The sequence below is a fragment of the Topomyia yanbarensis genome, chromosome 3 (genome assembly GCF_030247195.1).
Source record: "Topomyia yanbarensis strain Yona2022 chromosome 3, ASM3024719v1, whole genome shotgun sequence".
NCBI lineage: Eukaryota > Metazoa > Arthropoda > Insecta > Diptera > Culicidae > Topomyia > Topomyia yanbarensis.
Window position 1 is genome coordinate 30,607,034 of NC_080672.1, and position 26,790 is coordinate 30,633,823.

General features: G+C 41.4%; 2 protein-coding genes across 4 annotated transcripts in view; one reads left to right on the forward strand and one right to left on the reverse strand.

Moving 5' to 3' along the window:
- LOC131686697 (uncharacterized) overlaps positions 1-26,790 on the forward strand; it is a 1,014,555-nt gene that overhangs the window by 322,644 nt on the left and 665,121 nt on the right. The window lies entirely within an intron of this gene.
- LOC131686698 (juvenile hormone esterase-like) lies at positions 13,934-16,182 on the reverse strand. Its single transcript, XM_058970605.1, has 4 exons — positions 15,709-16,182; positions 15,391-15,651; positions 14,296-15,329; positions 13,934-14,228 (listed from the first exon to the last, which is right to left on the reverse strand). The coding sequence occupies exons 1-4, from the start codon at positions 15,916-15,918 to the stop codon at positions 13,943-13,945; spliced, it is 1,791 nt and encodes a 596-aa protein (XP_058826588.1). The 5' UTR covers positions 15,919-16,182; the 3' UTR covers positions 13,934-13,942.

The following is a 26,790-nucleotide window of genomic DNA, read 5'->3' on the forward strand; positions in this document are numbered from 1 at the left end:
TTTGCTAAGTCCTACGGAATTACGTTTTTTACGCTCAGTTGTAGTAAACTTTTAATCCACCCCGTATGAAATAGATTGATTCCATTCTGGAATACTTCAGCGAAATTAATTGCAAACATATTCGAAAGCTGTAGTTCTCTTATGTGTACAGAATTACACAAACTAAATGACCAAACTTCTCTATATGGATCTTCAGAAGAATAAAGAAATGCATAAAAAGTTGAGGATAGCTTGGTAGAAGCAGGCACAAATTGGAACCCTGACATAAAAATAATAAACTAATGCCAGTGTTTTAGTAAACTCACACTGAAAACTTAAGTGCTCCTAATACCCTAATCTTTAATATAAGACGTGAGCCCGATGACTTTCTTGGCATGATGTCATTTTGGGAGACCCTAGTGGTTATAGTGCTAGTGTCCATTTCAGAGTTCGCTATAGGCGATTATAAGCCAATGTGTTTGATATCTTTTAGTTGCTGTACAATAAATTCTGTTGATGAAACGTGTATTTCCCAGATCAGCAATGGCTAGAGTAGAACAAATTAATCTCCCGCATAAACTGGATGCTTCTGGCACCCAGTAGTCTACCGAACAACACCACCAACAAACTGTACTCTAGAACGAACCTTTCGTACCTCAACCATGGAGTCACAACTCTCAACAGCGAACACTAAATCCAGGAACGGTAGGGAAAAGGCCTCCTCCCTGCACTAGCCCCAGCCGCGGGTGCACCAGACTTCACCGACGAGCCACCGGTGGCTTCTGGTGCAGAGGTCCCAGCTACCCCCGGGTAAGTTTACACCATCATTCCACCTCACGAGAACGGATGAGTGCTTAGAACTTCTTTCCAAGGAAGGTACGGAACGCACGATCCGGGAGAAAGTCCTCTGCACTGCACTGGCCCCGTCCGCGGAAGCACTGGCCTCTACCGACGAGTCTCCGGCGGCTACTGGTGCGGGAAGTCTGGCTCTCCTCCTGGTAAGTCCAACCAAAGACAACTCTCACCCCGACCAGTTGTACGGCTGCCTATCCGTTTCATGTGGCCCATCACACAGCCTCTCTAGCACTTCGATGAACAACAACCCGAGACTAGAACGCTCTTCGCTCGCCCTAGAGATCTAGTGAACTTCATTGTCCGCCTCGAGCCACTCTGCTTCTCCATCCAGGAAACGCAACTACACAACGGTACTGACCCTTCCCATTGGTTCGGAAATCGATACCAGTGGGAACTTGCAAGAGAAGATAACAACCATCAAACCATCTCCCTATCAACACTGATCTGATCGTAGTCGCCAGGAGAATCTCGGCCCTCGTCAGTTACTCCATCGTATGCATCTACCTCCAACAGGGGGTCACCAACATAAAGAATCAATTTGGCAGCCTGATCTACCAGACTCCAGCTCCATTCGTCGTCCTGGTGGACTTCAACGCTCACCACACGGCTTGGGGCTCCAACAAGTGCTGCCGCCGAGGCAACGAGATCTTCCAATTCATCAAAGAAGTCGATGCCGTGATACTCAATGACGGCAGCAATACGTCCATCCGCGGTAACACCGCCTCCGCCATCGACGTTACCTTCGCTTTCAGCTCCATCGCCGGGATATGTAGCTGGTCCGCAGCCAACGACACGGCTGGAAGTAATGACTTTCCCATCGAAATACTCATCAACCGCTCCCACTTAAAACCACCCGGCGCCGAAGTTGGTTGTACGACAACGCCGACGGAAGCGGAAGTATCCTCCGAATCAGCGGGGCACCACCACGCCGAGTCGTACACTAATGGAATCCAGAAGTCGCAACCGCCATCGAAGCGTACCGGAAAGCACTCTCGTCTACCCTTCAAAAAACAAACCCACTCCGTGACTAAAGAGCGGATAGCTTAAGGTCGCTCAGGAACGCCGCAAAGAAAATAATCCATGCGGCTATTAATCCAGCTCAACCAACTTCGTGGACGGCATTCATCCGGACTCCACAACTACGGAGCTGTGGAGACGGGTCAATGCGCTCAGTGGAAAACACCTACAAGATGGCTAGTTCTTAGTAGCAAATAACACCACCATCACAGACCTTGGAGAAAACGCAGATTTCACTCGATTTTAACTCACCGCTCTCTAGGTGCTGCCCCAGGGAAGCCTGACGGCCTACTTGGTTCCCATCCCACATCAGACCAATCAGCCTGCTGTCATGAACATAGGAGACACTGTAGAGAATGGTCAACCGACCAAACCCATGCCAATTTTCCTTACGGAAGGGACTCGGCACTGGAACCCACCTAGGCTTCCTCGGTTAAATTTTGGACAAAGCCTTCACACCAACATCGGCACGACGTGCCTACAACACCCTCTTGCACGAAGGTGTACATTAACGAACCAAACCGGGGGTTCGTGAATTGAATTAGTTCGTAAAAAAGTGTTCGTCATTTGGCATATACTTCGTCAAAACAGTTTGCTTCACATTCTTGTTAAAATTCGTTGGTTGAGTATTATTATCGATAAGGGTAACCATAACAATATGGGTACATCATTCGTTTTCGAGCTCTCCATCGAGACAGAGGTTGTTTTTTCTAGTCCGTAGTGCTGTGTGAGGCGATAAAGAATAGTTTTAATCCGCATTCAAGGTTATTTTGCCAGTTCGGTTCGGTCCTCAGTCTTTTGTTCGCGTGTGAGGATTAAACAATAGCCAGCTGTATAAGCTGGATCGGTTCGTCGTTGGACACCAGTTTAAAGCTAAGTGGTTTTTGTCTTTTGTAACACATTTATTGCTTTCTTCCGTCTGCGCGGGCGCTGACCCCGTGCGTTGACGTCACTGTTGTACAGTGGAATTGCAGAAGTATCATCCCGAAAATCGATTCCTTCAAAATTTTAATAAATAATTTGAGTTGCGATGCATTTGCATTATGTGAAACTTGGTTAACTTCCGACATAGAACTCAACTTCCACGACTTTAATATTATTCGCCTGGATCGAGACACCCCCTATGGAGGAGTGCTTTTGGGGATCAAAAAGTGCTATTCCTTCTACAGAATTAACCTTCCCTCGATAACAGGTATTGAAGTTGTCGCTTGTCAAGTAACAACCAAAGGCAAAAGCCTTTGCATAGCTTCCATATATATTCCCCCCAACACCGCGGTTGGGCACCGACGGCTACAAGACATCTTAGAATCCCTGCCAGCACCGCGACTAGTTTTAGGAGACTTTAACTCTCACGGTACAGCATGGGGTTGCCTCTATGATGATAACCGGTCTTCCTTAATTCAGGATCTTTGCGATAACTTCAATTTGACAATTTTAAACACGGGTGAAATGACACGGATTCCTGCTCCTCCAGCGCGCCCGAGCGCCTTAGACTTGTCCCTTTGCTCAACATCGCTGCGGTTAAATTGCACGTGGAAGGTAATTCCTGATCCCCACGGCAGCGACCATCTGCCGATTGTAGTCTCAATCAATAACGGTTCAAGGCCATTGAAATCAATCAATATTTCGTATGACCTCACACGAAATATCGATTGGAAGAGCTATGCTGCCGCGATATCCGACAACATCGAATCTACCCAAGAACTTCCTCCGGAGGAAGAGTACAGCTTTTTGGCTGGCTTGATTCTCGACAGCGCGAATCAAGCTCAGACTAGGCCAGTACCCGGCGCGAACATACAAAAACGTTCTCCCAATCCCTGGTGGGATAAAGAGTGCTCAGACGTGTACGCAGAGAAGGCCGCCGCGTTTAAGACCTTCCGGAACGACGGGTTACCCGCCAGTTTTCGACAGTACGCGACGTTAGACAAGCGAATGAAGAGTTTGATGAAAGCCAAAAAACGCGATTATTGGCGCCGGTTCGTCGACGGATTAACGAGAGAAACATCGATGAGCACTCTTTGGGGAACAGCCCGACGTATGCGAAATCGAAACAGTACTAATGAGAGCGTGGAATATTCAAACCGTTGGATATTCGATTTCGCCAAGAAGGTTTGTCCGGATTCCGCCCCGGCACAGAAGATTTACCGCGCCGCGTCTCCTCACGATAGCGCGAACGAAACACCTTTTTCGATGGTGGAGTTCTCACTTGCTCTCTTGTCGTGTAACAATAAAGCTCCGGGGCCAGACAGAATCAAATTCAACTTGTTGAAGAATCTGCCTGACTCTGCCAAGAGACGCTTGTTGAACTTATTTAATAAGTTTCTCGAGGCTAACATTGTCCCACTCGATTGGAGACAAGTGAAGGTCATCGCCATCCAAAAACCAGGAAAACCAGCCTCCGACCACAATTCGTACCGTCCGATCGCAATGCTATCCTGTATCCGGAAGTTGTTCGAGAAAATGATCCTATCCCGCCTCGACAATTGGGTCGAAGCAAATGGCTTACTGTCAGATACACAATTTGGCTTTCGCAAAGGCAAAGGGACGAACGATTGTCTTGCGTTGCTCTCAACTGAAATTCAAATGGCCTATGCTAGCAAAGAGCAGATGGCATCAGTGTTCCTAGATATTAAGGGGGCTTTTGATTCAGTTTCGATCAACATTCTTTCAGAGAAGCTGCACCAGCATGGTCTTTCAGCGACTTTAAACAACTTTTTACTAAACTTGTTGTCGGAAAAGCACATGCATTTTTCGCATGGTGACTTATCGACATCACGATTTAGCTACATGGGCCTTCCCCAGGGCTCATGTCTAAGCCCCCTTTTTATACAATTTCTATGTCAACGACATTGATGAATGTCTTGACAATTCCTGCACGTTAAGGCAACTTGCAGACGATGGCGTGGTGTCTGTTACGGGACCCAAAGCTGTCGATCTACAAGGACCATTACAGAATACCCTGGACAATTTGTCTGCTTGGGCTATTAAGCTGGGTATCGAATTCTCCACGGAGAAAACTGAGCTAGTTGTATTTTCAAGGAAGCGTGAACCAGCACAACTACAGCTTCTATTAATGGGTCAAACTATCGCTCAGGTCTTCACAGTAAAATATCTAGGGGTCTGGTTCGACTCGAAAGGTACTTGGGGATGCCATATTCGGTATCTGAAACAGAAATGCCAACAAAGGATCAACTTTCTTCGTACAATAACCGGAACATGGTGGGGTGCCCACCCAGGAGACCTAATTAGGTTGTATCAAACAACGATACTGTCGGTAATGGAATACGGATGCTTCTGCTTTCGCTCCGCCGCGAACATACATTTCATCAAACTCGAAAGAATTCAGTATCGTTGTTTGCGTATCGCCTTAGGGTGCATGCAGTCGACCCATACGATGAGTCTCGAAGTGCTGTCGGGCGTTCTCCCGTTGAAAAATCGATTTTGGGAACTCTCATATCGATTGCTCATTCGATGCGATATCTTGAACCCGGTCGTGATTGAAAATTTCGAAAGGCTTGTTGAGCTCAATTCTCAGACCCGTTTCATGTCCCTGTACTTTGACTACATGGCGCAGAATATTAACCCTTCTTCTTACAATCCCAACCGTGTGCATTTCATAAATACTTCTGAATCTACTGTTTTCTTCGACACATCCATGAAAGACGAGATTAGTGGAATTCCGGACCACATACGCCCACAAGTGGTTCCAAACATTTTTTATAATAAATTCCGAGAAGTCGACTGTTCTAAGATGTTTTATACTGACGGATCAAACCTCGAAGGATCCACTGGCTTCGGTATTTTCAATCAAAAGTTCACCGCCTCCTACAAACTCAGTGACCCTGCTTCAGTTTACGCCGCAGAACTAGCTGCCATTCAGTATACCCTTGGAGTCATTGAAACATTACCCGCAGACCATTACTTCATCGTTTCGGATAGCCTCAGTTCCATTGACGCTATTCGCTCGATGAAACAAGGCAAGCACTCCTCGTATTTTTTGGGGAAAATACGGGAGCTACTGAGTGCTTTATCTGACAACTCTTTCCAGATTACCTTGGTATGGGTCCCTTCTCATTGCTCCATTCCGGGAAATGAGAAGGCAGACTCCTTAGCTAAGGTGGGTGCCTTAGAAGGAGACGTTTACGAAAGACCAATTTGCTTCAGCGAATTTTTCAGTATTACTCATCAGAGAACCCTCGAAAGTTGGCAAACTTCGTGGAGCAGTGGAGAGCTGGGAAGGTGGCTACATACGATAATCCCTAAGGTATCGACGAAACCTTGGTTCAAGGGGATGGATGTGGGTCGTGACTTCATTCGTGTGATGTCCCGACTCATGGCAAACCATTACACGCTGGATGCACATCTCCGGCGTATTGGGCTCGTGGATAGTGGTATCTGCGCTTGTGGCGACGGCTATCACGACATCGAGCACATTGTCTGGGCGTGCACCGAGTACAGTTCCGCTAGGTCTCGGCTAATGGATACCCTGCGGGCCCGAGGAAGACCAACCAACGTCCCGGTTCGAGATGTGCTGGCAAGCCGCGATGTTCTCTATATGTCCCTTATATACACCTTTGTGAAAACCATCAATATACAAGTCTAACTGCCCCTTGTTATCTCCTTATCATTCTCAGAACGCTCTTCCACCTGTATCAAACCATCTGTATCGAATGAGCCAACAAACACGGGACCTACGGCACGAACATAACACGCTTAACTCGAAATGTAGCCGATCCACATCTGAGCCGTACTACGAAATCGTCTGGAAAAACCCCTGCCATCTTGAGGAGGACCACCCGGCCGCGGCGTCCCAGTACATGATTCCCCTGATGAAGGCCACCCGAGTTTGTAATCCATCCGTTGATCTCACGATGCCTGAAACTGAAATAATTTTCTCTCCCTGCCATCTTTGTCTACCCTCCCTCCCCTGACTCTTATACCCAGAAGTAACACCCCTACCCCCCCCCCCCAATATCATCACGAAGCATTTAGCTCTTCTTGTCTCTTCTAGTTTTAACTATTATATTATATAATCTCGTTGAAATTGCCCAACTCTACTACCCACAAAAATAACTATAATTACGAATCTTTACAAAATTCAATCATGCCCTCTAGTTATTCCTAGTTTTAAGTTAGTCGTCAAAAATTGTCCCCCTTAATTAAACATTATTTGCTCCAATAATCTCACTGATAAAAATGTCAAACCATATTGCCACAAAAACTAAATGGCCCCCCTAATCTTACGAAAACAATATTATCCCCTTGTGTAGATATATAAGATAGCTATAAAATCGCATTAGTTTCATTTTAAAAAAATCAATATGTAATCCCCTAGTTTTAAGCAATTTAAAATGTAAAACAAAACAAAATTGGCACCTTTAAGCTAACGCAACGTGCCTTATCAAATAAACGATTTGAATAAAAAAAAACAATATGGGTACATATTTTTGGAACGGGTTTGATGAGTAGATGTCAAAAATGGACTATTGGAACCTTTTCGAAATCCAAGATGGCGACTTCCGGTTGAGTAATATCGATAACCCGGCGAAATGGGAATTTTTGGAATGGAATTGACCAGTACGATAAAGACCTGTTTTTATCAACCTGTCGCTGTATTTTAGGCTGACAAAAAGAGGACCTTGATAAAATCGGGATATATTTTATCATTCTTTTTAATAAACCGAAGCTACTAAAACATTCTTCTTTGGTACCTGGACATAGTCTTATATCCCTTTCTGATTTTATAGTACAGCGAAAATCCGTTTTTATCAGCCTTTTTGTTTATATTGGGCTGACCAAATAGGGACATTGATAAAATCGGATGTATTTTTATTCGATCATCTAAATGCACTGAAGCTGTTGAAATATTTTTCTATGGTTCCTTTTTTTTATTTTTTTTCCGATAGATTACCAAGTAGGGAGAGTTATGACACTTTTGGAGCCATAGTACTCAAGTGAGAGCAAGGATGTGAAATATACCGGTCGGACTCGATTAATATTAAGCAGATTCTAGTACTGCGAAAGAAGCACTTATCTTTATTAAAACAAGTTTTTCATGTTTCATGACACTAACTATTTTAAGGAAAAATAGCTTTGGAACCCTATATACGGTAGAAAAAAGTAGATCAAGAAAGGGTTAACAAGATTCTGATAAGAGACCCGGATTCAAGCAAAAATGGATGTTAGGCTATATAAAGAGGGAAGTACTTCTCGCTGAGGCGGCCGAGAACTTACCGTCTTTACCATGAGAGCCGGCAAAACCAATTTAAACCGGAAGTCGCCATCTTGGATTTCAAAATGGCTCAAGACATCGATTTCCGTCATGCACTCGTTAACCTTATTCCGAAAATACCCAATGTTCGTGCACAACGAAAATTTGTAAAGGCGCCACCTATATATCAGCGGCGCATGCGGATCACGAATGGCTCCATCGTTCATCGAGTTTCATCGGTGCCCAAAACCGTGGTAGCAATCATCTGTAGCTGGCTCCCGCCGTCCGTGGTCGCGCCTCTTAGTCATCAGCTGTTCGGAAAACGTCATACCAGCGAGAAGTGAGTTAGTCAGTGCGAGATAATTTTCAAGAAGTGAAGTTAAACTATAGAAATTAGTATAGATAGTTAGGTTAGAAGAATAAAGTAGTGAATTAAACGATAGGAATACATAGTATGAATGCTGTATGTACCTGAGTTGCTGCAAGGAATCGTCGAATCTCCGAAGTCCATCAGTTGCCTGTGGAAGAAAAGAAAAACCTTACCAGCAGGCATTGTAATTCTCTCTCACTCACGCGAGAAGTAGCTTATCCGATGTCCAACTTTTCCGAGATAAGATGAGTCGCAAAATTCTCCGTCTCCACAAATAGCGTGAGAATGATTTTCCGGATAAAATTTATTTGACTTTTTCCTTCTCACCGGAGAAGGTGATAAAATTTTAATTTCGTGAAAATCAATTAAAACTTCAAAAAATACTCTTAATTACAAAGAAAAGCGGCAAAGAAGTATGATAGACTTGTTTTATCGTGTTTTGGAATAACGACAGCAAAGCAGGGAACTCAAAAAGGATACCGTGATAAACTCATTCACTCATTCTCCGGCTGTTTTATTTATCCGGAGAAATAACACGTTGTATTTATCCGGAGAAGTTGTGTGAGTGCCAATAACTTTTTGTGCGAAAATGTGAGTTTTTATTGTCGCAGTAGCAAATTATCCGGGCGCATTTACTCATATGAGCGATAAATGCAATGCATGCTTACCAGTTTGGATCACCGTTCTGTTCCGCTACTGCATACGTAAGTTATCTGTGTTCCGCTGCTCTACCTGTGCTACTCGACACCCAACATTTATTAGTAGCAGTTAGCTACGAATATGTTAAATTGTATGCAACTTCGTAGTGTACCCAGACTTTTTTTACGAACTTGGAAAAGGCAAAAAGAGTACGTAAATGGAGGTTTCAGTGTACTAGAAGAACTGAAGCGATGGGGCATAAAGGTAAACCTTTCCGACGAGTTTTGCGTGACCAACGGAGTGCCACTAGGATCAGTACTAGCTGTGGCCCTATTCCTTGTTAGGATGAAGTAATTCTTCACATCATCTTGATGGCTCTCGGGAGAACCATCCGGCGTACAAAGACATCCCTCCAGGCGATCGGCTTCAACATCGCAGCAGAAAAGTGCGCTATAACAATACTACAGCACATATCACCCAGCCAACTACCTATTGGTCGCCTCAACAACATTGTAGTTCTGTTCCGAAAGGAACCAGTTGTTCTCGATCGGAAATTAACCATGATGCCCTATTTCCGACGATTGAAAAAAGATTGCGAGAGCAGAAAGTGGCTGGTCTGTACGATTTGCTTCTGCCACCCTAAGAACAACCGTTGAACAGCACTGTACGTCGGATGATCCCTAATACACAATATAATATTTTACGTGATGTAGCTTACTTATCGAAACCTGGATGGACTCTCCAACATCCTCGGGCCCCTATACCACAGAATGGTGCGGTTAGCCTCCGAGATATTACCGAGTACCCTTACCGAAGCAGCCTGTGTGATGGTCGTAGTGCTAGCCAGTAGGGTGGGACAAAAAATAGATTCCAGCTCCGAGCAACTTTTTGGGTACCATTTGGGTCCTAGAACATCTGTGCAAATTCTTAGCTTGATCCCTGAAACTATATTTTTGCGCCCACTGTTTAAAGTTTACATGGGATTTTATATGGGAAAATTAACTTTCACAAAATAATTCCTCCAGGGGTCGCCCATTGCTTCCTAAAAATAAACCGTTATATGGCTTTTGTAGGAAATTTAACACAGAAACAAAGTCTCGAAAACTACGAAACGATCTGACGCTTGAGAAAAAAGTTATTAAGCTGAAACCAATTGATGCTCTAACGATTGATAAAATATTCATTTTTTCTTGCACCACTGTTGTTGGTTGTTCAATTATATGCAATTTTGTTTTGATCTTCTCTTAATGTGTCTAAATCATTTTTCTATACTCTTTGGCCAATTCGCAAAAGTTTTGAGGGATAAATTGAGTCTTCTTTTGTAAATAATAAGAGAAAATTAAAGATTTTGTATATAATTCGACCGTCAGCAGCAGTGATGCTATGAAAAGTAAAATTTTCATTAAGGGGGCGGGCGTAGCGTAGTTGGTAAATCGATTGCCTTGTACGCAGCGCACCTGGGTTCGAGTCCCGACCCCGCACATAGGGTTCGAAATTTTTCACAAGAGATTTTTCAAACCCGAAGAGGCGAATGACCTTAAGGTTAAAACCTCTATAATCGAAATAAAAAAAAAATCATTAATCTTCAGGGCATCAATCGGTTTTTGCTTAATAACTTTTTCCACAAGCATCAGATCGTTTTGTGGTCTTCTAGACTTTGTTTCCTTGACAAATTTCCTATAAAAATCATACATCTATTGTTTTTAGGAGGTAACGGGTGACTCTTGGAAGAATTAATTTGCAAAAGACGTTTTCCCCATACGAAATCCCATGTAAACTTTAAACCGTGGGCGCAAAAATATAGTTTCACCGATCGAACTAAAAATTTGCAGAGTTGTTCTGGGAGCTAAATGGGACCCAAAAAGTTACTCGGAGCGAAATTTTATTTTTTTCATATAACCATGTTCCGCTCTACTAGCCAGCCGCTGAGAAGCAGTCAGGGTGGCTCTCAAATTGACATATAGTTTCTTGGAGAAGACATCGTTCGACGAATGCCTCCTGATCACCATCGCAAGCAACACACACCAGGAGGTCACCGGCAACCCTCTCCCGCGGATCGCCCGGTTGCACCGAGTAAGACCGCGGGGATGGTACGACTCCGGACCAAACATCGACGACAGCCTTGCTCGTACAATAAAAATTGGTGACCACCCGAGCAGTAGGTATAATAGAGTGACAAGAAAAAAATGACCCCTATCCACCCCACCCCTTAGTCGATTCCTAGTTCCACCAGAAGTACTTGTACCAAAGTTGAAGTAAATCGGACAAGTGTGTTAAGTTTGTATGGGATTTTTCGACAATTTACATGGAGAAAACCCACTAGGTCGCATTTTCGCCGCTAGGTGGCACTGTATACATTGTATTATCACTGTAAGTGAAAATAAGAAAGATAATTTAATTTTTACCACTTTGTCTAAGACTGCTAGTCAATCAAATTTTGTCGAAAGATATTATTAAACTTTTAACGAAGTGATGTCTGCGTGAATAGTTTGTTCAGAAAAATTGTAGCACATTATCCGAGTTATGTTTAGGTTAGAAAATTTTAAGTCCACCTGTTACCGCATAGAGGGTGCCAACACTGGGTACTAGTTTAGATCTTCTAACTAGTTAGACACCCAGTTGGTGCTAGTTACTGACGAGATGAATTTGAAACACTCAACACTTAATTTAAGTTAGGTTTTGTGTTTTTGTGTCTATCCAAGTTTCCCTTTTGGGGAATTAGTATTGCCCAAGATTATAGTTCTATGTTTACTCTCAATTTCATCTACACATATCCATCCTCAATTAGGTTGTTGCAGAGAGCTGTAAAGTTTTTAAAATCATAATTTTTAAGTTAAAGCATGAATATTTTTAATGTTTTTTTTTATGTATATAATGTATAAAATATGAATATTTTAATCCATAAATCCAAATTGTTTATTCTATTTTCAACCACATTCAAAGCCCTTACATAGAAATTAAACAGTATTAAGGTTCATCAAGTTTACCCAGAGTTAGAGAGATTTAAAAATGTTGACCTTTTTCATTGGAAAAAAAATTGATTACCAGGAAGTGGAGTACCACTTTCTGATAAAGTACTTAACTGACATTTGACCAAAGTCCATTCCACATATGCATAAACAAACACTGACTATTTCATCAAAATGAAGTGCATTAATAGAGCACTGATTAAGTTTTGAAAAACTTGTTCTTAAAGATATAGTTTTATTTCTAGTTTATTGTCCAGATTGTTTAAATCCCGGTCCAAATGACTAAATGTAGCGCTGAACTCCAAGAATTTCAAGATGTAACTTCAATACAGTCGAAACTATTAAAGTTTTTCTCTTTTGTCAATCCCCACATATTATATTATGTATCCCTGGAATTCTTTCACAGTAACAGTCCATAGTAGATCTGTCTACCGAAACTTTTCAGTATGAAAATAATTCCCTTTGGCCCCGAGTGCGACACAACCTTTGAAAATAAGAAAATCTAAACTTGTCACTTACTCATCTAGCCCATAATTCCCCCATGTATAGGACACATTTTCGCTGGAAATATGGAGGAGTTTGGAAACAGCTTTCGTTCGAACCAATCAGCCATAATCTGCCAACGCACGAACGCATCGACTAATTGTTTAGTTTTTCCACTCTTTATTCCTGCCCAGAGCCAGTAATGTATACGAGTGCTCGTTCGTTCATCTATTGCGAGTATATCGGCGTGTGGGTGTTCAGCACAAAAGATTATAATTGTAAGCTGGCTTTAGTGTGTACCGGTTCGATAATTGAAATCAATTTCAATACGGGGTAATTTTAGCTGGGAAGCTCCGAACGGGATTCATGCCAGCGGAATCTAAAATTAATGAGTTAGGGGAAATTTATTTTTATTCTAACAATGCGTATAAATTATTTGCGAGTCAGATTTGTTGGTCCAGAATCATTATGTGGCATATCAAACTGTTCATTAAAAATGGATCTGAACGAATCGGTTGTTCATTCAGATTTCAGCAAACTGGAAAGTGGTGTTTAATCTGTGAGGAAGAAGTTTCACGCAGATATCAACCCAACCAATCCCCTTCTTTTGATACCTGAGTACTTTATTGACCGACTCGGCCAATTCGAACAAATCTGATTATCGAATAAATCCGTTATTCGAAAACGGTTCTGTAGCTTTATTTTCTCTGTGATTTTTGAGACCAATGAGACAAAATCCAAAATAAAACTAGCATATAGACAGCAGGAGAAACTAAAACTTTTTTCTATGCATTATTGTTGCTGATAATTAAAGATAGAGACAAAGAGTGATCAGACATGTACGTGGAGAAGGCCGTCACATATAAAACTTTCCAGGACGACGGGTTACTCGCTGGCTATCGAAATTACGCCGAAGAGTTTGATGAAAAGCAAGAAATATAGTTACTGGCGCCGGTTCGTTGGCGGACTAACGAGAGAAACATCGATGAGAACTCTATGGGGCACGACCCGGCGTATGCAAAACCGAAACAGTACTAACCAGAGCGTGGAATGTTCAAGTTGGATATTTGATTTCACCAGAAGGTTTGTCCAGATTCCGCCCCGGAGCAGAAGATTCGCCGTATCGCGTCCTCTCACGATATCGCGTACGAAACACCTTTTTCGATGATGGAGTTCTCACTTGTTCTTTTATCATGTAACAATAAAGACCCAGGACCAGACAGAATCAAATTCAACTTGTTGAAGAATCTGCCAGACTCAGCCAAGAGACGCTTGTTTAAGTTATTTAACAAGTTTCCTGAGGGTAACACTGTGCCTCATGACTGGAGACAAGTGAAGGTCCAGGAAAACGAGCCTTGTAGTGCATTATCAAATTAACGAAATAAAAAATTAAAGGAAAAGGCCATTCAGTAAATTGCTTCACGTTATATTATCATCATCAAATATGCCTTCCAGGTTTACATCAGTACGGTTCAGTTCCAAGAGCTGCGCCATTCGGTGATGCAGATCCTGAACCGGTAAACACTCGTAGTAAAACAAACAGTTATGTGCTTTCTTCCAGAGTCGAAATACCAAATTCGAGGAATCGTCATCTTTTCGCATCTCATTCTCGACGTTGATGTTCATGTACTGAGGAACCGAATTATTTCCATTGAAAGGCTGCCATAAAACTGTCACCCTTTCACTATAATTCGGCGTTGGATTCCTGAAAAAAAAAAAAATAATGAGGGCAAATGATTTAGTATTTTCTTCAACTACAAGCCGATACAAACCCATATTTTACGAAATTGCCAATCTGCTCGACGTTTATCTCCGCCACCTTCCATTCAGTCTCGAACTCACTTCGATTAGCCAAAGCCTCTCTTAGATTGTACGGTGAAAACAGGTAACCCAAATCGTCCCCGTGCATGGCTCCTCCGTAGCTCATGTCCAAATCTTCCTTGTAATACTGATTCTTATACTTTCCGAATTTTCCATCAAATTCGAATCGGTAGTGGTAAATGGGAGCCTGGTAGGGCCCATGCTCATGAAGCTGACTTAGGAGTTTTTTCACCGGATAATACATATTTGCCAAATCACCAAACTTACCATAAAAATGGCGTCCGGCACCATTCGGATCGATCCTTTTAGTTAGGACATTGGCCGTCCGAAGCATATTCAAAACTAACGTTAGTGATTTCCCTTTGTCTCGATTCGGAAAATTTTCATCGGCACTGAATTGTTGTGAACTGCTGAAGTACGGAACGAACTCCGCCGCGGTCATTCCAATCATTAGTGGGACTTGATTGATCGGTTCGCTTAGGATCAGTTCATGTGCGGGCTTCGTGACAAGAGCAGCCGGATCGCTTACATCTTCAACCGTCGGAAGGAAGATGGGAAGGCCAATGGAGGCGAACACAAATCGTCTGTGTTGGGGGAATCGTAGAAACAGATCTTGGAATGGAGCATTCATCAGTTGTTCTTTTGTGGAGATGTTGATTGCTTTCAAATATTTAGGGGTGAAACGTTCTGGTTCGTAAATCATTGCGGATGGTGCTAGAAGGGAGCCCGACATGACAATGGCTCGATGGAACAGTCCACTGAACGGTTCCAAATAGAGATGATAGGTGACCGAGTGAGCTCCAACGCTCTGCCCTATGATGGTCACATTACTGGGATCGCCACCGAAAGGTTCGATGAACTGCTGAACCCATTGCAAGGCAGAGAGTTGATCCTTCAGACCGAAATTTCCGCTGACGTTGAAATCCGGGTGACGGAGAAATCCTAGGACGAACAATCGGTAGTTGAAACTGACGATTACAACTTCCTGAAAGATGTAAACTTGTTTCATTTTCTTGGCTGTAAAATCGTTCGTATCAGCTGATTACGTTCTCGATGAGCAAATCAACACCGAACATATCGGTTTGAGAGGACCAGATTGCATAACTGCCTCCATGGATATATACTAGTACGGGATACTTGCGGTTAGGTTCGGAACCTTTCGGAATTGCTGGACTATACACGTTCAGAAACAAACAATCCTCGTCTCCTAGAACATTTGTAGCCACTTCGAGCGTATCTAGCTGTGCACATATGTTTCCCACTTTAGTGTAATTCTCGAGACCTCTGGGAACTCGAAGAAATGGACTCTGAAATCAGAACAACTTTGAAATCACCAGCTACAGCACACAACACGGATCACACACTTTAAACCTCAACTGTCCAACCGGCGGCTCTGCATACCTTATTCCCAAATATTCACAATAGGGAACTCCGTTGAAAGTTCGATTCAAAACACCCACTCCGGAGGATCCATCACCAAATATCACCGAGCAGGGGTTCACTTCCTGCTCAGTAGCGCCAGTGGATCCGATTCCCAACCCACCTAGAACACCGATCAAAACTAGAACGCTCATCACGAAGCAGATCGCAAGCTACTACTGATGATTGTTATGATACTCTCAAGCGTTTGTTCCGCATTTTGTCCCTGTCGCTTAAACTCGTCGAAAGCGCACTCTCTCCAAAGATCAGATTACATACCTTGTTGTGTACCTTCTTATACAGACTGCGTCAGTTTAGTTGTAAGCGCATCGCATCGGCCTCGGACTGCACTAAAGCAAAGGTCGACCGTGAAATGATAAGGAAGCCGAATCGCGCAGCCGACGCGCGCGCGCGTTGCACAGACTGGCAGCCGCCAGCGCCACCGTGCAACAGCATCGCTTGCTTTGGTTCTGCGTTTAGTCAATTCTTGCCAATGATCCGCTTAATTTTCTAGATTTATTACTTGCACGTTACATCAGCCCGGCGACTGAACGAGGCGCGTGCACTTAGCTCGGTAATTGATTGACTTCCAGTGGGAAGTGTTCTAGACTTTGTTTCGCGTGTTGTTCGCTAAATGTACAAGGGGGGAATGGCGGCGGTTTCGGTGATGCAGTAATTGATGATGCATAGTACAGGTGGGAAATTGTTTGGTTACAGTTTTTACAGCTAATTATGTTTATAGGAAAACACAGAACATGGTTGTTGAGCTTCGGAGAACGCTCAACTGCAACTATAAGCTTATATAACTCCTATAAAAGAAATGATGCTACCAGGGATAAAAGTGAGCCAAAGTCTTAAAATGTTTTGAAATTAAGAAACTGGGTATTTCAACTATTTTGGATTTAAGTCTAGTATATGCAGAATAAAAAAATACATAGGATAGACAAGGGTGGTCCAAACACACAAATATTTTTTTCACTAGCGTGGGAAATATGAACTATGGCTTTGTCGGTGCTGTTGAATTGTAATGAATAGGCAATTTTACTCAAAACTCAGAATTTAAAAAAAATTCTTTGAGATTTTAAAATGACAATTTTTCAAGGTTACACATATAACTATTTTGGATCGGAGAGAAAAAAATACTTTTGATGATAAAGTTTGCAGTTTTGAAAATTTCAGCCAGCTTTGCACCACTACGCCGTCATAATTTGGCAGTATGTATAGGGCCAGTTGACGGTATACCTGGAAATTGCTTATTTCAAATTAAAATTAATGTCTTTTTAATAATTGCAATTTTCAATCGACCCTTGCTATTATTTTAGGAGCACAATGCTCCACCATTTCAATTTCGACTCGTACTTCATATTAAAAACACAATTTTCGAATTATTTCATGTGAAAATCCTAGCTAAACATAAAAAAACTAATTAATCCACCAAAAAGTGAGATGAAACATTTCTTACACATATAACTGTTGGACCCTTCATTTGTTTGCAGAAATCATGCGAAGTGGGTACCCAACTAGAGGTGGGGTAAACTGAATAAATTATAGAAAATCAATAAAGCAAATGAAATTTAAAAATTATAAACGTAAAAAATAGATGAAAACCTACCAAATTCATAAAATGAGTAGGATTATTAATGTAAATCAAATCGATAGAATAAATTAATCAAATTAACTTAGGTCATTGAGAAGAAAATTAGACAACATAAAAAGTTATAAAATTAACAGAATACATTAAATTGATGCAGACTAACAAAGTGCAGGAGATCAATAAAAGGAATGATTTAAACAGAATCAATAAAATTAATAAAACAAGGAAGCTGAATAAAATGCGTTAACAGTAAAAAATAATAAAATTAACAAAAAATTAAAATATTAAATTAATTGATTAAAAAAAAATAAAATAGATGTATGAATAAAATGAAATAAATTAACATTCATTTTATTCATTTTATTATTTTGATTCATTCTATTATTGAATAAAATAAAAGTCATTTTATTCGACAATAGAATGAATAAAATGAGAAGAATAAATGGAATGAATACAATGAATAAAATGATTACAATGAAGAAAATAGAGAGAATAAATAATTTTAATAAAATGAGTAAAGTGAATCAAATCAATGAGATGAATACTCAGTTAAGTCAAATATTTTTCTGAGATTCACAAGGATTTTTCTTAATTCTAGTGTATATAAACGCGCAGGTCAGAATTGAATTAAATTGGAGTTGTTGTAGTTTTCGCTTTTTTGTTGCATGCCTTCTCATAGTCCAACGTTTCGAAAAAATATCCCTTCATCTTCAGGGAAAAGCAGGGTTTGAACATTATATCGTTATAGAAACATTTTGTCAATTTTCTTTGCCAAATAGGACGTATTAGCTTGGATTTTAATAAATCCAAAATCTTGCAAAGTAAGTCAAATTTCCTCTAGAATCTTGGGATTCAAAAAAAAAAAGTTTCCATCGGCGCTCCACGAGTACATTATCAATATTAATTATAAGATAAATCTATTATCTCACCACTAGGTGGATTACTTTTTTAACTGTTTATTATTATTGCATCTTTCATCTACCTTATGGCTAACCGCAATGCTCAATACTAAGGCCAAGTATGTCAACACTGGAAAAAATTACAATTTAAAGTGAACTCACACATTATTTTGTCTTTACCGTCCACGTACATATTTTCACGCACTATCTCAAAATATAGTCATTAGTGCAATAGATTAACCCCAAATAACAAGACAAATTCATTAACTTCACTTTTTGCGTTCGAAAACACAGTATCGAATCCACATGAAATTCAGCGTGAAATTAGATGTAAAACTTTGCGTGAAATCTCACGTCGAATTCGATGTGAAACAATCCGTCAAATTTCACTCGAAATCTCGAATAAAATTTTATGTGACTTACAGCGCGAAACTTCACGTAGAATTCCGCACTGAATTTTACGTAAAATTTCACTGGAAATTCCGTATGAAATTTCATGTAAAATTACGCGTGAAATTTAGCTTGAATTGCCGCCTGAAATACAATGTGAAACACTGTGTCAAATTTTGCGTGAAATCTCACGTGAAATTTCGCGCGAAATTCCGCGTTAAATTTGACGTGAAATTCAGCTTGACTTTTTAATTGAAAGTTGTGTGAAATTTTACGTGAAATAGCGTATGGAATTCAGCGTGAAATTCCGCGGGCGTTTTCGCTCCTTCTGAAGCTTCACGTAAAACTCCGCGTGAAATTCCAGATGTAAATTAATGTGAAATTCAGTGTTAAATTTTACGTAAAATTCACAAATTTCACTGGAAGTTTCACGTGAAAATTCTCGTGAAAGTCCACGCGGACTTTCACGTAGAATTCTAAAACGCAAAATTTCATGCGGATTTCTACGTGAAACACAACGCGAAATTGCACGTGTAATCTGACGTTAAATACCGCCTGAAATAACCCCTGAAACACAGTGTCAAATTTTATGTGAAATTCCACTAAAATTCCGCCAATTTCTGCGATGAGATTCAACGTGAAATTTCACGCAAAGTTCCGCGTTAAGTTTCACGTGAAATTACACGTGAATATCCGCACGAAATTTCACGTAGAATTACGCATGAAATTTCTTAATACTCCGTGAAACACCGCGTCAAATCCGACATGAAATAGCGTGTAAAATTCCTTAGTGAATTCGACGCGGAATACAGCCTAACATTTTAAGTGAAATTTGCGGGAAATTTTACGTGATATAGCGCATGAAATTCCTCGCGAAATTCAGATTAAATTTCACGTGAAATTCGGTGTTGAATTAAACGTAAAATTCCGCGTGAAATTTCAGGTGAGATTCCGTGTGAAGTTTTGTGTTAAATTCACAAATTTCGTAAAGTTTAATGTGATATTTCTGGGAAAAGCCCGTGTGAAATTTCGCGTGATTCTCACGTGAAATTCCACGTCAGATTTCACGTGAAATTCAGGGCGAGTTTCACGTGAAATCTCACGTGAAATACGGTGTGAAATTTAACGTGCCATTTCGCATGAAATTTTTGGTAACTTGAACTCTCACGTGAAATTCCGCTTGAAATTCACGTAAAATTAAGTGAGAAATGTCGCGTGAAATCCCGCTTGATATAATCTGTGAAAAAAACGTGAAATTCTGCGTTAAATTTGACGTCAAATTCAGCTTGACAATTCATGTGAAATTTGTGTGAATTTTTTCCTTTTAAATAGTCGTAAGAATTTCACGTGAAATACAGCGTGAAATTTCAAGTAAAATTCTGAGTTTAATTTCACGTGAAATTTTGCGAAGACTTCCGCGTGAAATTTCACGTGAAAGTCCGCATTAAAGTTCTTATGAAATACCCCGTGAAACATCGCGTCAAATTACGCGTGAAATCCTACGTGCCTGTAAAATTCCGCGTTAAATTTGACGTGAAATTCAACTAGAAATTTCAAGTTAAATTTTATGTGAAATAGCGCATAGAATTTCGCGTGAAAATTCACGTCAAGTTCCGCGTCAAATTTCACAAGAAATACCGCGCGAAGTTGGATGTGAAATTCTGCGTGAAAGAACCGTAAAGGACCGCGGAGTATTTCACGTGAAATTTCACGTAAAGTTCCGCGTATAATTTCAGATGTACTTCAAAGTAAAATTACGTGGAATTCGGCGTTGAATTTTACGTAAAATTCTGCGTGAAATTCCACGTGAAATTTAGCGTGAAATTTCAAAAAAAAAAAACACGCGAAATTACCCATATGAAAATTCGTGTGAAATCCTCTATGAAAGAAACCTGTGAAACAAAGCTTGAAATTTCATGTAATATTTTGCATAAAGTTTGACGTGAAGTTCAGCTAGACAGTATAAACGAAATTTACGCGGAATTCCACGTGAAATTTCTCGTCCAATTTCTCATAAAATACCGCTTGAAATGTCGTGTGAAGTTCCGCGTGCAATTCTAAGTGATATTCCGCAGAAGATTTTGCATGAAATTCTGCGTAAAATTCTTCCATGATTCTCCACGATAAATTTCAAGTGAAGGTCGATGTTAAATTCCAGGTGAGATCTCATGTGAAAATCCGCGAGAAGCTGCGTGTGAAATTCTGTGTGAATTTTACGTAAAACTCCACGTGATATTCCTCATGAAGTTCCTTGTGAAATGCCACGTGAAACTCAGCGTTAAATTTTACATAGAAATTCGCATAAATTTCACGTGAAATTCCGCGTGAGATTTTGCGTTACATTTACGAATCTTACTTGGAATTTCACGTGGAATTTCACATAAAATTTCACAAGAAATTAAACGAGAAACTCTATAACATTCTTTGTGAATATTAAGTGAAATACCACGTCTACTTTCATGTCAAATTCCACCCGAAATTTCACGTGAAATTTCGCATGAAATTTTTGGCGAAATTTCGCGTGAAATTTCATGTGAAATTTCATGCGGAATCTCTCGAGGAATTTCACTTGAAATTTCATCAAACCCCTAATCCTGCGTCATATCACGCAAAAGGGATTTTCCCAGAAATACAAACAGAATAAATTACATAAATTTTGTCAACCTGTTGTCGCTTTTCAACTTTTTTTACATATTTTCGTGACTGTTAAAATTTGCAGCGGAAATGTTCACGCAAAGATTTTAATCTTTGTTTTAAGAAATTTAAAAAAAATGTCTATTTAAACTCGACAAACTACATTTAGTGGAACGCGAAATATGCTCTAGATTGAACAGACCATCGAAAAATCGTTCAGGACTGTTACCAGGATGACTGAGATCTCATTTATGCCTTTCCTCTTCTAATGTTTTGAATCCTTGAAAAACATCGTCGAAACATCTGAGGAAGACAACACGCTACGATTACGAATGGGACTGTTTAGCCGAATAGATAGCCTCCAAATATTCAGAAAGCCTTCTCATTCCTAAAATCATGACAAAATTTGTGGATGACATCGTGCTTGTGCAATCATGCCGTCGCGCTTACCGAACTAGCAGCCACCTGTACCCAAGTACAATTTCGCCATAAGTTTAAGCGTCTCCCATTATTTCATATAGTTTTCCTACGAATATATTCGGATTATTTTGCGACATATTCAAACTCATTTCAATAACAGGTCCTTGTTATAATATTTCTAATAGGTTAATAACATTTGTGAAGAAAACCTCTGTTTTTTACAACATAATCCCCAAAATCTAAGTAAGATTTGTCACCAAAAAGTCTTTAAACTAGTTTTCTATTACTATTTGAATTTGCAAAATTTGTGCAAATTAGTCGATTTGAGCACCACTTTACTTAATCCTATTCTGAAAGCAACAAACTCTACAGCGCACATTGGCGTAGTATCTCATCCTGAAATATATACAAGCTAATGATCATTAACAATTTGTCAAAGCATTATCTCCCGGTGTACGGCAGCAGCCAATTTCCAAACGACCTGACCTAGATGGCGAATCAAGATTTTGCATTAATCACCGACCGGACCGCCGCGGCAGAGCGCACTAAACAAAAGAATCCCGCTTTGATGGGCTTTGCCGGGGGAAATCAAAAGCGGATCAGAAGACAATTACACTGCAGAGATGAAGAAAATTAGTTCCCACCGAAAAGTGATGGAGGAAATTTGCCCGTCCACATTCCATCGACGATGACGACGACGACGACGATGATGATGAGGACGAGAACGACGACGATGACGGCAGCAGCCAGGACGAATGACTACCATCAGATAGTGGAAAATGAATGAGGATTCACGAATGGGGCCCTGCTGGGGTATGGGTGGAAGCAAAACGACAACCAGCCATCTTGGCATGGGGATCAGATTTATGGGATTCTTGACAAATTATTACAGAAGATATGGTTGGCTTTGAGGATGTCATAAATTAACCCACTCGCCCTGGGTTTCCGGTTGAAGGGATGCTGAAGTTTATTGAAATCATATGAATAAGTTTTCAAATTTTACAGTAGAAAGCTTTAATCGATGTTTTCTTTCCTACTTACAGGTATACTTTTGCGGCCAGGCTAGTCCACCAGTAAGTTAATCTTCCTTTGTTATTTTCTCCACGAGATGAGAAAACTTTCAGATTGTTTTAATTATACGATTGTACAGCATCCTTCCGATAGCCGGTCGCTCTCGGGAGCTGCCGCAAGATCATCAAAGTTCGCCGGTTTTTCGGTTCTCATCGCAGACGGAAACAGCGCATCAGTTGCATCTTGAAGCTCCGGGTGACCGGCAGTCGTTAAATTTAATAGCCCCTTCTCATATGGGTATTCACGGAAATCACCTACGAAATAAAATTTTACGGCAGTTGAAAAACGGTTCTCTCAAATTTTACGACATTGGAAGGCCGCCGTCGAACGGATGGCTGCGGCTCGTTTCGCCAGGGAAACTCAACCAGCGCAATCATTTTTCCACTCCAACTACCTACACCCGTTGCTGGCAGTTTTTATTACAAGTGGTGGTCATACATGGAACAGTATAGGCGTCCTATTAGGTGATCCTTTTACCCGGGTATGCCCGGGTATTCTAGTTTTATCATCCTCCTCGCAATCTCTCGATTAGTCATCTCCTGGTACCGAGCATCCACACGAATCGATAGCAAAAGCTGCTCACCGGGTGGATGTAATTTGTCGGTTCGATTATCATATTGGAGCTGAATTTCTCCAAAAGTGGGAAACCTAAAACGGGCAGCATGAATTTTGCAAATGTAATTTCGGACTACACAGGATGAACTATCTATCCTAATGTCCATCGGAATCAATTTCAATTTTTTCCTCAAATCGGATGAAACTGGTTGAACTTCACCTAGTGGTTTAGTATTGATATTAAAACCGAAACCTGCTTGTGGACCGGCAGGTCCAGCTATCGCTGCAGGGCAAAAATAAACGGTGCAATCTGAATCTAGCTAAAGCTGGGGAGTAAGAAGGAAAACCAACTAACCACTGCATCCCACCCTGCACGTGGATGAGATGAAAAACTGACCGGACAAGCGAAAAGTTAAATTGAGAACATGATCTCATTTCGGTGGCACAGTCAGCTTTTCACAAGCAAGGCAGCTATAGCATTTTCAGCTTCAATTCCGGGGATAACCTGGCCCACACGGCTTGGCAGCTGCTCGTAGCTCGTACGGAGATAATGCGGCTTCCTCGTTTCGAAGCATGGCTGATGGTTTGAGCCTTTACGACGTGGGTAACTGGGCGAAAGAGACAGGACCTGGCCCATTACTCCGAATGACGGTGGAGATGCTTCATTGGAGGTAATTATTTTTGGGAATGAAAATTGTGAAGAGAGGATTTTTCAATGGGTATATTTAATGGTTCTGACAGTTTCGATGTCACTAAAGAAATGGTCTTACCGCTATCGGCTTTATTGTTAACTGTTTTCTTCGGTAGAAGTTTTAGAAGTTTTAGGTGTAGGTAGGTATTACATTTATGTAAATTCAGTGAAATGTTTGTAAACCTATGGAATTTGAGAAATTAGTATTGGATTCGGCTATTTCACATTTCTATGTTATTCGTGAGAACGTAGCTTTGGAAAAAAACGATATATTTCGATTATCGAAGACGTAAGCATTGTATTTCATTCTTTTTCGTGTTCGTTATGAAGAGAGATGATCTGACGTCAGAACCAGGCATGCGTTGTTGTCTGAGTAGCAACTACGGTTGTTTATGATTTAGTTAATGTTGATAAGAGCTACGGATTTACGGATTTGGTTTCATTTTTTTCATATTTATTTGACATGGCTCAATGCGTTAGCATAACTGAACCGTGGTTCGTTCATAATTTTACAAGATGCAAAAATGAAAGAAAAACCTGTTTTAATCCACCTAGCGGTGCAATTGTGCCTTTCTCATTTCTCTAAACTATGGCACGGAGGCTTTTTATGTTCAACATAATCGTGGAAATGTCCATTACATTCTTAGTACACATTTTTTGGTTCAGTGTATTTTCACCGATTAGTTGTTTGTGTTGATCGCTCCAGTTATTTTTTTAATATTTGACGTGATTTGTGCCGTTTAATCGTCGTTTATCGTATCAGTCGATCTTAAATTTTGTTTGCGCCCTTGGTATTGTGAAGTTTTAAAGTGTTTTCTACAAATTTTGTTTTGTGTCGTGAAAAAGTCCAGTGAAAATCGAGATTGTTTACATCACCGGACCTGTGTGTAATTACCCACAAAAAATTCACGCGCTCATTTCGCCATCTGCACGCGAGTAGAGGAAAGTATTTCCCACCATAACTTGGCGCACAGTGAGACGAAAACGAAAAGTCGGATCTAGGGCGGGTAGAAAATCGGCATTATGACAAGTGCATGCGATCACTGCGCGAAAACCGTCAAATCGGACGATGACTTTATCGAGTGCATGGGATTTTGCAAAAATGTGGTGCATATGCAGTGCGGTAAACAACTCAACAAGCCGTTCTTGAAAAAACTTGCCGAAAATCCAAATTTATTTTGGATGTGCAATGAATGTGTCAAGTTGATGAAGTTTGCTCGCTTTCGCGACACCGTTTCCTCGCTTGGATGTGTTATCGCTGCTATCGCTGGGAAAACGGATGACGTCTGTGCTGAACTAAAGGCAGAGTTATCAAAAAATAACCAGCAAATTTCGCACCTCGCCAGAAAGGGTTCAACAGCCACTCCAGTCCGGCCAAATTCCGGTACATCTCGACCACCTCAGAAACGTCGTCGCGAGGATGGTCCTGATCCGAGCAGTATTCTTGTCGGCGGTCGAAAGCTAGTCGATAATAGGAACATTCTCACGGTTCCTCCTCCCACTCCGTTGCTCTGGATGTATCTTTCCCGCTTTCATCCCAGCGTTAGCAAGGAGACAGTCGAAAAAATGTCCAAAGAAGGGCTAAACTGCAACGAGGAAATAAAGGTCATTCCGCTTGTTAAAAAAGGCATAGACGTCAGTACTCTGAACTTCATATCTTTCAAAGCTGGAGTTCACCCAAAGTACCGTGAAGCAGCTCTTAACCCTGACACATGGCCGCAAGGCATATTGTTCAGGGAATTTGAGGATAGCCGTACCCAGAACATTTGGTGCCCACCGACTGATTTTCCTACGCCTTCGGAAGCCGCATGTATTCCGCTAAGTCAACCCGGCCCATCAACCCTACAGAGGACTCCGCAACGATTGGCAATGCCACTATACCAAGCTACACCGCCATTGTGAAGGAGTGTCGACGCTGATCGCATACTGGGACGCAATGCAGTTGGTACAATGGAAGCCCTCGATCCCCCCGCTACAGTCGAGCCCTTGCAGCCAGCGTTCAGCAGTCGTCCCGGTCCTGTATGTGTGGGTGGAGAAGGGGTCTTCCAAGCCGCCTTTCTCGGCAAGTATTATACAAATTGTAACGATACAACGGTTAAACCGATTCACGCTTCTAGTTCATCGTCCAACATTCGCCGTAAGCTACTACCGTCCCGTTCCTGCTCTCCGCATCGCTCCATCGGGGTTCAACGCATACTGGGACGCACCGCAGTTGGCACTATGGAAGCCCTCGAGCCCCCCGCCACAGTCGAGCAATTGCAGCCAGCGATCATCAGTCGTCCCGGTCCTGTGTGTGGGATGGGTGAAAGGGTCTTCCAACCCGCCACAAATGGCAAGTATACATCTGATCCGAACACTTCAAGCGCTGATTTATTCTTCGCTTCCAGTAATTTGCCTTTTGCTCTAACATCTTGTGACGAGATGTCAACTATTTCTGTCGCCGATGATGATCGCTGCATTCTGGAGCGCGATGCAGTTGATTCGCCCTCTACAGAACCTGATCCGTCATCCAATAACATCGAGATTTACTACCAGAATGTTGGTGGCTTAAATTCATCAACGGACAGCTATTTGCTCGCGACCACGGGCTGCTGTTATGACGTCATCGCCTTAACCGAGACGTGGCTCAACAACCGTACTCTGTCTCACCAGGTGTTTGGTTCAACATTTGATGCCTTCCGCTGTGATCGCAATGCCCTCAACAGCCGCAAGACATCAGGTGGTGGTGTACTCATCGCCGTTCGCCATGGTATAAAAGCCCGAGTGATCAACG